Raw genomic sequence first — 13,418 nt, forward strand, 5'->3', positions numbered from 1 at the left:
TCTTTCATGGGGCCCATGCTGTCTCTGGCTACCACGTCATATGAGTGAAGCGCCACGACAGGAGCCTCCACCAGGGGAATCTGGAGCATCTGCGCAGATGGTTTTGATAGGGTATAAAACTTTTTTGAAACCACAGCGACTTGCTTTGAAGCCAGAGGCTTATCCCACTCAGCTTTAATAAGCGTAGAGAAGTAATCTGGAACTGGTATGGTTTTAGAAGGAACATTGTATCTGTGAAAAAACTCTTTCGCCCCTCTAAGTTTGTCGGGATCCTGAGGCTCTGAGACCTCTGCCAGATCAAGGGCTGCTAGGGATTTAGAGAGAAGAGATGGAAATTCATTTAGGGGGAAAAGCCTAAGCTGTTTCTCCTCCATTGGGGGAGTCTCTTCACCTGAAGAGAACTCACCCTCCTCTATTTCATCTTCAGAAGATTCTGGAGACATAGACATGTTAGTTTTGGAAGGCGGAGGAGCTTTTATGGCCGCCTTGGTTGGCCAGGGAGTTCCCTCCCACCCTTTTGGAAGGTTGGGCTGGAGGTTGCCAGAGGCGTCTTCCTCTCGAGTAAGCCCTTCCCCTTGTAAGGACAGCGCTGGGGATACTTGCAGAGCCTGCAGCCCTTCCACAAACACGATGCATACCAGCTGAACGAGCTCTGCTTTAAGAGCTAAAAGTCCCCCTTCTCCCCCGCCCATCGCACGGTTGTGAACATTACCAAGCGCCGCCACCGCCTCTCCGGCAGTCAATGCTTCTCCCGCGCGATCCGCCGCATACGGAGCTGGGAGAGCGGCCGCCATGAGCTCACTCCCGTGGGCTGTTGTTGCTGCCTGAGGTGTCCCGTGCGCCGCGGATGCGCCGTGGCGCAGATCTGCATCCGCCGAAGTTGCGGCGTCCCGGGTAGACTCTGGGTGGAGTGGGGCGGGCAGATCGGCCAAAGCCAATGTAGTAGCCCGGGGCGCTGTAACAGTAAGGCTAGAAGCCGCGCCACTTCTCTTCCTGTGCGTCAGGCTAGCAGCCTTGCCTTGATTTTTCTTCTTTCTCTTCAGCGCTGAGGTGGAACCTGCGCTTGCGGTGCCCTTATGTTTTTCAGAGCCCTTGTTTACATTACTTGAGGGCTTGCGCTTTGTCCCTGAAGGGGAATCTGAAGGGTGACTGCAGGACGGTTCGTCCAGGCTGCCATGAGCTGCGGTGAGTAAGCCCGGCACTAGGTCTTGGGACGAGATATAGTCGTCTCCTCGGGCCTCCGCCATTTTGTTTAGACGGGAAACTTAATGCCTAGCCGAAGCTTGCGGCAAAAGTGTTCTGCACAAGGCAGAAAACAGGTGGGGACAATAAGGACACCGACACACAAGGGACTAGACAAATTTACACTTATCGGTCTAATTTTTAAGTCTAAATTCTTATCTTTTAGTAGAGCGACAAACTAACACTGCTCTCCCGTCAAAGGCAGGAAACAAAACTGGAGTAATAGGAGAGGGGAGGGGCTACTTCCTCCCGGACACAGGAAGGTCCACAGTTTTGTTTCCTGCCTCCCAGATAAGCAAGCACAAGAACCCAAGCTGAAGATGGCCTTGTCTCTAAGAGCGAGAACACTTTCTCAACTGGAATCAGATCCACAATATTTCCGCATGCCATGAAAAACTGCTCTACCACCAGGTAAAAATTTGTGCTGCTTGGAAGGAAGGGGTTACAAGTGGCTAAAGAGAAACCAAGCTACAGCTTACTTGAAAAGTGGCTTGCTTATTCTTCTAAGCTAAATTTTCGGAAACTAGATTTTTTAAATTACCTTCAGAAAAGGAATAACCTCTTTCATGATAGCTTTAATTTGCCGGTCAAGCTGCTGAGTATCAATTCGTGGACAAGGAACAGCAGATACTTCACTAGGTTGTTCTGCACAATGGCCTTCCATTTTATCTGAACCTTTAAAAAGCGAAAAAAGTTACTCCATTTCAAAAGAGGTAGCAACTGCCACCTATCTCGTTGTGTACAGGCTTTCACTTATTTTTAGCAAATATTTATGGATTAAAAAGTTCAAGGGTTGTTATCTCATCACCCCATTCAGCTAAGAGGAGCACATTTCTGCAGCACAAGAGCATCCCACCAAAGCAAGAGGCTTTTCTACTTTCGGAAGAGCCTCTGGTGTTGCCAAAAGGCTTTTCCCCCAGAGGAATCCACCACCGATAACTCAGTAGGCTATAACCTAACGTGTGTGATCACCATTTTTCTACATAGATCTTAACCGCCTTTTCTGCTTGCTCTGCCCATAAAAGAAGGTGGATGATTTTCAGTTCTTTCCTCTCACCGCAGACCCTCACTTTGTTCCCATGTAGCATACACAGGTTTACTCAGAGAACAGTGTTAAGGCACCTGATACCGTTCCCATTTTGAAGCCTAATAAGGCCTGGTCTACTCATGCAGCAGAACAACATGGTAAAAATGGGCTAACTACTGCATTTATCCCACCTTTCTTGAAGGAGCTCAAGGTGGTGGTGTTCATGGTTCTCCCCTCCAATTTTTGCCTCACAACCACCCTCTGAGGTAGGTTAGGTTGAAAGGAACTGACTAGCCCAAGCTTCACAGCTGAGGGGATTTGAACATATGCAAAAGCCTGGAAAAGCAAACCCAGAAATATTTGTGTGTGCGTGCTTCACTCCTACCCCTGACTTTTTAGCTGTTCTAACTGAAAAACCTGAAATTTTGGAGAACACACTGAAAACCCCTATGAAATATTCTCTCTTTTGGAATGAGTGACATGCTTTCCAAGACAAGACTTTACTCAAGCAGAATGGATAAGATGAAGAAATATATTTGAGACAATCCAAAGCATTAGATAAGTTGTATATGTATGTTTGAAAGTGTATTGTATATTTATTTAAAATGTGCATAATTTTGTCCGCAGTTAAGACACGATATTATTGAACAGTTAAGATGTTTTCAATGTTATAAAGTTTTGACTTGATAACCAAATATATTGCTGGGCTTATTTATGACTGTATGGGACTATTCTGGTCCCAATAATACCCTTTGTTTTCTTTACTACACAATTTGTGCTTTCTACCTTCAACTTTTAATTTTCCCTGTGTCTCAGATATTAAAATAAAAGATACATATACTCTTTCTCATTAGTATTGGGTATATGTGAAATTTTGAGGGTAGGAAACTGAGGCATTGCATTTTAAAATTTAATTTGCAGACTGAGTCATAAATAATCATAACATAAAATAAAAATAGTAAAAATAAGATCCTTGTCTGACTGTACTATTGCAGTGTCTGGTAGTATGTGAGTCACAATTATTCTATGTAAAAACTCCCTGCAAATAAGAAATCAGCACATCAGAAATAAAGTTTCTAGCCCAGTTGTGCTAGTTTTTAGGGAATTATTAATGTAAGAGAACTTGAAAAACAGTAAACAAAAATAAAAACCCCACACCTAATACGCGAAGTAGTAGTCCACTCTACCACCTCAGCATTCTGCCATTTAAGCATGGACTATGTTCTAGATCGGAAACCGCCTAAAAAGGCCACATGTGCTGTGAAGACCTTTCAGAAAGGATGGGATATAGTTGTGACAGATAAGCATATACATATAACCATACCTTCCAGTTTAGAAGCAGAAGCAACCTGGGGGTTATTACTACAACCATCTTCAGAATCAAGATTACTTTCAGCTGCCATTTTTACCCGCTCATATTCTCTCATCCGAGCCAGCGCCTGATCTAAATGAATAACAGTGTTGCCTATAACCGGGCAACAATATCTTTTACAATATGTTTTAGGTTTTGAAAGTCAAGCATTAACACATACATTTTAAAAAGTACAATTATGTTTCAGTTATACACCAGCGCGGAATAGTTTGAGATTCAAGGAGTTCAGATCCCCTACCAAAACAAACACCAAGTTGCTTATGTATATCATGCAACCATGGATTTTATGCTTACCAAGATCATCAGTTGCAAAGGGTTCAAAATTTGAAGAAACGGACATAATACTGCCATTGTCTGCATCATTTTGTTCACATTCTCTACAGGCTCCTGGGTCAGAGTTCTTCTCAAATGTCTCCTTTAAAACATACAACACAACAAACTGGCACATACTCTTCCACAAACAATTGGCCAAACACCAATTATCTCCTAAAAATAGACACGTTTTTAGAATTTATTACCCAGGATCGTAACAGTAAGCAAAGACCATCATAAGAGGAGTATCTGCAGCTAAGGTTCGTCTCAAGAGACTAGGCCTCTTCCATAGTCTCTTGTTCAAATAGAAATAGTGGTTCAGGCTGAGGCCTAAAGTCCATGGAAGTTTTCTGCTCCCTGAGAACAAAGGTAAGCTGACTGTAGCTCAGAGGGAGAGATAAGGAGGATGGGATGTATTCTATTCACAGATGCAGGGTACATCATTTGCCCTAATGGTTTCAAGGCTGCCTAAGAGAGCCTACACATTCCATCTTGTTAGCACAAAGTTTTGACTGCTTGTTAACTGGATCTAATACAGCTGCAGAGCATTAGAGACTAACTGGCAATCCTACGTGATTGAATCATCTAGTCAGTAACCCCAATGGTTGGTTGGGTTACATCACTGGTCCTACATCTGATTGGCTAGCCAGAATCATGATAGCATAGGCCATCAGACATAAAGATTCTTCATTCTAGTTTTCCCCTTTGCTTGGAATACAACTAGCTTTGGGACACTTTTGGCCCCGTGTCAGTATGGCTGGCCACCTGTTGTTTTGGATTTTTGAACTATCTTGGACTCAGTCTTGTTTGGATTAGAGAACCACTGCTTGTAACAAGTATTCAGGCCAGTTATTTAGCATCATACCCCTGATATTCCTTGGAAGTCTCCCATCCAAATACTTACCAGAGCCAGCATAATATAGTGGTTGAGAGCGGCGGACTCTAATCTGGAGAACCAGTTTGATTCTCCACTCTTCCACATAAAGGGTGACCTTGGGCTAGTTGCATTTCTCTCAGAACTGTTTAATCCCCACCGACCCACAAGCTGCCTGTTGTGAGGGGTGAAGGGAAGGCGATTTTAAGCCGCTTTGAGACTCCTTATGGTAGAGAAAAGCGGGGTATAAAAACCAATTCTTCTTCTTCAAGGCTGAGAGTGTGTGACTGGCCCAAAGTCCCCCAGCAAGTTTCCAAGGCAGAGTGGGGATTCGAATCTGGGTTTCCCAGATCCAAGTCCAACACTATAACCACTACACTACGCTGGCTCTCATACTTACATATAATATGTGGCTTGGATGCAACATTCTGTGAGTGTTCCAAACCTCGAGAACTTGATTCCAAGAGTTCAGGGACCCATGTGGACTAATAGCTGTATTGGCTGGGGAGCTGCATTAAGAAGGGGGTGAAATTACCCTATCCACCTCTCTCATCAGCAGAGCTGTGCTTCTGGAAGAGGGTGGATGGGACCCATTTCACCCGCTTCCTCCTCAATGCAGCCCCCAACCCCAGGAGTCAACTTTCCTGCAGCTAAAAGGGGCTGTTGGGGGGGGGGGATATGGGAAAGATACCCAATCCTTGTGCCAGCAGATCACAGGACCCAACCTGATGCCTTATTGATAGTGAAGCGTTTCTGCCATTCTCTTTTGAAGGCATTTTTCTATGTCAAGTTTTACGCAGTTCATCCATGTCTGATGGCCCAGATCTGCACAGCTTTTGAGTCCCACTAAACAACTGGTATCAGATTTCAGTACCAAAACATCAAACCCTGTCAAGAGGTATATTTCACATAAAATATTCCAAACAACACTTTAAAAACTTACATCATCAGTAGTTGCAAGGCTTTCGCTGGGTGTAAGTTCTGAATTGGATCCTATCCATCCCTTTGAGCTCATTGGCTTTGGACATTCTGCTTTTGTGTTGCCTTCAGATGTATGCCTGGCTACTATATCCTAATCAAAGCAACAGTACTGTTAATACTATTTAAAATTCTTATTTAAACACACACACACACGCAAACATGCAGTTTTCAACATACCTGTAAAGCATACAATGCTCTTTGTCTCAAATAGTCTGAATTTAGCATCTGAAGTTCATGAAAAAGCTCAATTAGAAAATGAGGGCGAGATTCATTCTGAGATATTAATGTAGCTACTTCAGAATAAATGGTGTCTCTCAAAGCTTCAAACATGGAAAGATCACTGCCTGTTTCTGTAGAAAGATGAAGGAATCAGTAAATATAATTGCTGTTCTCTTAATATTTCTCCCTGTTGTAAGATGCAAACTCTGAGGGAATGTTTCTTATGGGAAGGGGCATCCAAGTAACCTTAAAGTGCATAGTGGCAATTCCCATGTGTGCCTGTGTGTGACAGCTGGGATTCTAGCCATCATATATATTTTGCACAGAGATTCATGTGTGCAAGCATATTTAAAATTCAGCTCTCACAAAATGCAATAAATAATTATTGCCTAAATCTGTGTCCTTTGCTTTTAAAACTACAGGTGGGATTCAATATTCCTGTGCAACTTTGCTTGACCAGCATGATACGTCTTCCCCACCAGCCAGGGAAAAATGAGTCATGCTTTCTCAGAATACTGGATGCCAGCTGTACAATTCCTGCACAACATTAACAGCCTTCAAGTCAAAAGGACAGGAGAGATTAAGGCAGTAACCTGGGTTAGGCCCAGCAACGCACCTGCATTTTCCAAGTCCCAAGGACAGGCCGCAGCTGTATCAATTGATAGCCCAAGCAGCAGGCCGCACAAATTAATTACAAATACTGCACTCTTGCCTACTTCAAGATAAAAAACTGCTAGGCTTAAGCATTGGACATTTCAATTAACTACCAACTGCTTAGTTTCTAAAACAGACAGCAGGGGGCTCAAAACCTGCCTATAAAGCCTGGTTTACACAAGCCAGAGAATTAGGAGGTAGAATGGAAGGGATCGCAGGTGATGGATTCCACTTCAAAAAAATCCTGAAAGCAATACAATAGGGAGAAACCTGAAAACCTGACAACTAGTATAGTAGAGAGAAAACTTCTTCCCCTGCTTTCCTTTGTTTTGCTGGTCTTCTAGTTCAGGATATTTTTTAACTTAAGCAAGCATTTCAGAATGATCTTCCATCTGCAGTCTGAAGCGGTGCAGTTCATTTTCCCACCAGCATTCTACAGTTGTATCCCCGCTCCATTCTCCCGCTTGTATAAATCAGGCTTGAAGTCACATGCTCCAGTACTGAAGACTTTAATCCCAGATATGCAGGGGCTGATTATGACTAATTAGTTACTTACTCTACTTGCTTTCTTAATAAGTTTAAAAAAATCTGCAGACTCAGTGCACCTTTTACAATTTGTTAATTTAATCAGCAAGATCTGAGAAATGAAACTGGTCAGAGGGAGAGATAAAAAATTAAGATACACAAGTTTAGGAGCTAAGCAGTTAATGTGTTACCTGGTGCTTCTATGCATGCATTTCTGTTAGACTGCTGCAGTATTCTCCTAGCATGTGCTGCAGGAAAGGGGGGTGGGAAGGACAGACAGTGATAAACACAAAAACGTGTATCAGAAACAAAGGCAAGGCCTAATGAAATAATGGGAGAAAGTCCACTTAGTAATTTTAATTTCCCCTCCCAAACAGCCAAGGACTCCTTGGGGTGGGGGGAATCTCCTATTACCTGGCAAAATCCCAGGGGAAAAAAGTTTAAGATTCCAAAAGGGATTTTAAAAATATAAGTATGGTGTTTCTGGCTCAAAAACCCATTTCCCAACACATAATTCTGTTGAGAGCAGAATTTATTACATTTAATTTGTTTACAAATAAAATCCAAGTGCAAACACAATATTTTAATAAAGTATAAAACTGAATCAAATCTCAGGACTTGCCTAATCTCCCACAATTTCAAAGAACCCCAAAGGGGAAAGAAAAACAAAACCCACATGCACACACACCACACTGATAAAAAGGGACACTATCAGTTAAGTATTTTTAAGTAATACTTCCTACTCCTAATTCTTAAATGAAAGAAGTAGGACTCAGGCCTGTCTATAAGGCCTGGTTTAAAATAGAATAAGACTATTGTCTCATTTAGGTGCTCTGTCCTTTCAGGGTAACATTGTTGGACATGGAAAGTTTATGGTGAAACCTGAAATTCAGAATGTTATTTGCAACAATTTCTTCCTTTAAAATACATGCCTGAATGTGTCCCTTCAAAAGTGAAAAAGTGCAATGCCGAACAGTACATTACATGCAGGTGCATTCTCAAGAAACTGTTGATTGGTTTATACTTAAAAGAATAGTTTACTAAAAAACATGGTTCAATTAAATACCATTAAAACTTTATGACATATAATATAATGCAGTGGGGGGAAATTTTAAGATCAAGTTGTCAGTTTAATGCACTGTTAACTTATCTAGTTGCCATTTCATATATAGACCCTTAAGTATATTTGGGGCTGGAGCTAAACATTCCTTGCGTGTTCTAAGAATAATGCATTTTTGGATAGAGGTTTTATCTTACAATAACAGCAAGTAACTATGTAATTATGAAAAAAATATCTGACCCTATTAGGATTTCCCCTTAGTCCCAGAACCAATATATTTTTGAAGGAAAAAAAATGCTATATTTTTTTAAAAGGTACCTGAAGACATTTCTGATGATCTACTGTATTTAATTATTTTTTCTAGTTGTTCCCGATTTTTCATACTGAATACTTTCGCTTGGATACCTTCTTCCTTCCGAGTTGAGTGTCTGTTCCTACTGCTCTTGTAAGGTTCACATGTACTAGAAACACTGGCACTTTCATAACCTTAAATGAAAAGAGATTTTTTTTCCAACTTGACCCCAAAAAAACTCATTAAAAAGACGTTCTAACATTTCTAACTGTCATAAAATTGCAAACACAGGCCAATTATTAGTAGTTTCAGGGCCTCAGTGAACTTCATATAACCTCTCCCCATGTGAGTTGGGGGAAGAGGACTGACAGGTGGGGATCTGAACTAGTAGTTTGGGACAATTAGGAGCTGTGTCTAGTGTACCATCCAGGAAGGGGAGGAAGAAATCAAGGGAACTGTGAGACAGGCTGGGGAAAGGAAACTCGCAGGCTGCTTTACTGCAGGGCAACCTGGTTTTGGGTGAGGGGCATGCCTGGCTAAGGTCTCCCCGTAAGCTAGTCATCAGAACTTCCACAGCCTACTTCCGAGAAAAGAAGCAGCTGCAGGTATTGGCAAAACTGAAGAGAGAAAAAAACCAAATTGTGTGTTTACACACTTGTTTGCCTACCATTAGTTTTAGGTCTGTTTTTAAAATGGGAAGTATTCCTTCTCTTATTCTTAGACTTTGGCGTTTTGTCTTTGGAAGCCAGACTGGCCTGAGCAGATGCTTTCCTGGGTTTGAATGATTTAGTCACAGTAGTAGGATCCACAGGATCCGGCATGCTACTAAAGCTCTCCAGAGATTCTTCATCAAATTCTCTTCTTCTGCTGGTGTCAGGTTGATTTTTGTGATTACCACAAACGGCATTTTGTTCTGGCACTGCAAACCCAGTATTGAGGGACAAATGGTTCTCTTTTCTTCCATCCTGATGGCCATTTATCCAAGCCAGTCTACCCTTCTCCATTTCCTCTTCAAACTGCCTCAGAACTCTTAACAGAGAAAGAATGATTTATTCATTTGGAAAAATACACATTTTCTATCCAGAGACATGCTTAAAGGTGGCATACAACTAAAACAAAACAAAACCATTAGGAGCAAGCCTGAGCATTAATTAAACACCAAGCAGCCTAAAATAATATCAATAAAGCTATCCTCGGGTCAGAAGCAGACAATGAAACTACTAAAAGCTACTTAAACACCTTGACTGAAGTTTGGGTAAAAAGAAATGTTTCAGCCTGGCACCTACAACAGGCACCAGGTGAGCCTCATAGGGGAGGGTATTCCAAAGATAAGGTGCACCACTGAAAAACCTCGGTCTCTGGTCACTACTGCAGGCTGGGGTACAGAGAGTGGGGCTTCAGAGGAAGATCTTAACTGGCAGACTGGACAATACAAGTGGAGACAATCCATCAATTTAGAATGCGTTCATGATCATAAGGTGGAAAACTGGAATCTCTCTATAAAAGAGTATTACCAAACAGCTAGGGTCAGGGGAGAAAACTGTGGGATTGCATCCTCTCTCACCTCTGGCGCACTAATTCCGCCTCCCTATTTTACAGTTGTTCAGGATTATCATTGTTAACTATGGTTGAAGTGTAAGTCAAAGAAGTTAACAGTTGAAATGTAATTTCAAAGTAAGCTCCATTATAAATATAATAATCTTATTGGTTATGTTTATGCTTGTACGTATTGAGCTGGAAAATAAAACTATGGTTAAAATGGTTGGGGGTAAAAAACACTGGGTTGAACCCCACGGCAGGTTTCTACTAATATAAAGGGGGTGGATGATTTTCACTGGTATCCCCACATCCAAACCGCAGACCTCCAACTCTCCCCTCATGCTATTCACAGAAGTCGCGGAAGGAGATCATTTTGGGCGACGATGAGGCGGCGGCGGCAAGGAAAACATGTTCTAGAGATGGAAATGCCTTCCACTGGTGGAGATTTATGGCAGGAACCAAGTCCCAAATTCCAAAAATCAGACTCAGATTACCCAATTCAGGTTTATGTTAATGATAGCGAACATTGATCAGGCATAAACCAGAAGCATAATACGTTTCTCTGAACCAAAATTCAACCTAAACCAAATCTCTAAACATTTTTCAGGATCATGGTTCAGAATAAGGGTGCAGCTAAAATAACAAAGTTATCTCACTGGTCCTTATCAGACTAAACTGAGAGCTAGGACCTGGGAGGGCTTTTACACAGCTCGGATAAATCTTGGCTTCTATACTCTTATCAAAGACCATAAAGTTGAAAACAGCAGAAGATGTGCTGCATCCAGGGCTACTATTAGCAGGGAAATCCTAAAGAGTTACAGTCTTCTAGACTTATTCAGGACTTAAAGGGTGTAACTCTCTTTAGGATTGCACTGAACATTGCAAAATATATATTTTTTAAAATACTACGTTTCATAGAGAAGGTTCTAATTATTTTCATGAAAGCTTTGTCGCGTGGTTTTTGCCAACTGCCAACCTCCCTTCTCAAGCTTTCAGGGGATGGGCAACAGCACAGTGCATTCGTAGTTGCTGAAATTAGCACTGAAGTGTTCACCACTTGGTTAGTTTTCCCCATATAAACCAGAAACGAACTGGTTTCTTAGGTGTACTCAATCTGGAAACAAACCAGAACTTGCAGTCACAGCCAGATCCAAGCCAAGCCATTTAATGATTTATCTGAGTGAAAGTGGCTTATATAATACCAACAAACCAGTAAGCCAAAAGTCTTACTACACATTGGACTCTTTCAATATGAAGTGTAGCAAATCACAGGGAACATGAAACACAGTATATCACAGAGAACGCTGCATCAAAAAGCAAGCATGTGTAATATGGGTTTCAACGCAATGTTGCTCACAGACAAAGGTTCAGTTGAAGCTCAGTACCTTGGCTTTTCTCCTACAGCAGTGGAACTACTTTCAAAGGGCTTTGGAAATGCCATATATTCAGCTTTCTCAGTACTGTTATGTTCCAGGGGTGGTTGCTGAGGCTGCTGTTCACAGGTTTGAGCAGCACAGTTGTGTCGAAAGTCACCCAAACCAGATGGAAACAGCGAACCAAAGTTGATACCTATAGCAAAAATAACAGGTAGAACATATGGGATGACTCCATTTTACCTTCACAGCCACCTACGAGATATGTTAGGCTGTGATTTAGTAGAATGATTTGTAAAGGCCGCCCAGTGAGCTTCATGGCAGGACGAGAGGGGCACATTGCGCAGTACTTCTGCTCTGTTCTCAAGAAGGTACGACGAACAGATTTTAAAGAGATTGAGGAAAGTAACTGACAATATATGTTGCTCTGTTAAGAAGCAGTAGTGCCTCAAACTCCATTTTAACTGGAAAGTTTTACTGATTTCAAGCACTACTAAAGCCCCCAAATCACCGTATTCATTAAACATAGTATTCCCTGTTTAACCAAGCACTATATCAAACCATACACCAACTTCATCTTTTTACAGACAGTTTAAGACTTAGGATAATTGTTCTAGCCTCTGTTTGAAATCATGGCACTATAGAAATGCTCTAGCAAATTATAGCTGGTCTATGTTCAATCTTAGGATACTGAAAGGGCATAATATATTTTATTTAAGCCATTTTCAATCTGCCTTTCTCCCAACACAGACGCAAGTTAGGTTAAAATGTATTAGTATCGCTTACAGCAAAGGATTCACATATTTATTCCCCAAAACAAAAGTTTTTGACTAACTGAACAATTCAAAAGAGTTTATTAGATGCTGATCGTAAATCTGACTATGGCTTGGTTCAAAGGCAACCACAAACCATGGTTTGCCATTATGAGTGAGCCCCAGGCTCATTCTTACATGACCCCCTTGTCCCCTACCCCTTCTTCCTCTACTTATTTCTGAACTTACAACTCTTTGTTTGCTGTTACACAGAGACCGGCAGACTATGGGTTGCGCTTACCCTGCAGAGCAGGATTCCAAATTGAGAACAATCTGTTTGGAATCCTGTTCTGGAAGACAAGTGCACGTCACAATATGCCAGCTTGTATGTAAAAAAGACTCAGCACTGCTGAGAGCAGCTTATTACATATTAGGGCAGCAGGAATACACGAGCCACATCTGAGCAAGCTACCATTCATTTCGAAAGAAAAGGAAATTATACTTACACACAATACAGAAAGTAGTATGAGGGACTACCACCACTTATACAATTAAAGTAACTGATTGAAACCTTTCATTAACCCTGTTAACCAAGAAATAATGCTCACTGTTTCATACATATGCAAACTTGTGCAGATCTTACTTTAATGATAACTGTTCATATGGCCAATTCAGCCCTGAAAACAGATATCTACATAAATAAGGAAATTAGTATTTTTTTTTTCTTGATTGACTGAGATAAAAACCTGGCAACGGGCAATCTACCCCTGCTAAAAGAACCCTCAAATTATCCAATTTACAAACAAGATTCCCAGATAAAAGGCTTTATCCATCTTTCTCTAGCTTCGCTGAGCAGGTCGCAGCTAAACAAGGATTGCTGAAGAGTGTCGATTTGGCCAGAACCACATTGAGATACTCTCTCACAATATGGTACCCTATTTAAACAACCCATTAACTCCCCTGATGGAACTTGTGCAGATCATATCTGTGCAGTCCCACATGGATACTGTGCATGCCCAGGCTTACCAGAGAGGTTTCTGAAGCTCAAAAAAACGGCTGAGAGCACTCTGTCCCCTTCCCCTATGTTCCTAGATGCTGTTTCCGTCATCTTCCAGCCAGATAAGGAGAGATGCACCCTTCCCTCAGTTCTCTTTCTGCTGCTGCTGAGAGAGGCTCATTACTAGAAGTTCTCTCTC

At 41.7% G+C, this 13,418-nt stretch overlaps 1 protein-coding gene across 1 annotated transcript in view; it reads right to left on the reverse strand.

The window, feature by feature from the left end:
* PCM1 (pericentriolar material 1) overlaps positions 1–13,418 on the reverse strand; it is a 62,695-nt gene that overhangs the window by 19,579 nt on the left and 29,698 nt on the right. Inside the window, exons 21-29 of the mRNA XM_056855074.1 lie at positions 11,483–11,666; positions 9,226–9,587; positions 8,585–8,752; positions 7,398–7,454; positions 5,986–6,158; positions 5,771–5,899; positions 3,936–4,056; positions 3,594–3,734; positions 1,784–1,917 (exon numbers count right to left, since the gene is read on the reverse strand). Coding sequence (XP_056711052.1) covers positions 1,784–1,917; positions 3,594–3,734; positions 3,936–4,056; positions 5,771–5,899; positions 5,986–6,158; positions 7,398–7,454; positions 8,585–8,752; positions 9,226–9,587; positions 11,483–11,666 — 1,469 coding nt within the window. The remainder of the gene's footprint in view (positions 1–1,783; positions 1,918–3,593; positions 3,735–3,935; positions 4,057–5,770; positions 5,900–5,985; positions 6,159–7,397; positions 7,455–8,584; positions 8,753–9,225; positions 9,588–11,482; positions 11,667–13,418) is intronic.

The sequence above is a fragment of the Euleptes europaea genome, chromosome 9 (assembly GCF_029931775.1).
Source record: "Euleptes europaea isolate rEulEur1 chromosome 9, rEulEur1.hap1, whole genome shotgun sequence".
Lineage (NCBI taxonomy): Eukaryota > Metazoa > Chordata > Lepidosauria > Squamata > Sphaerodactylidae > Euleptes > Euleptes europaea.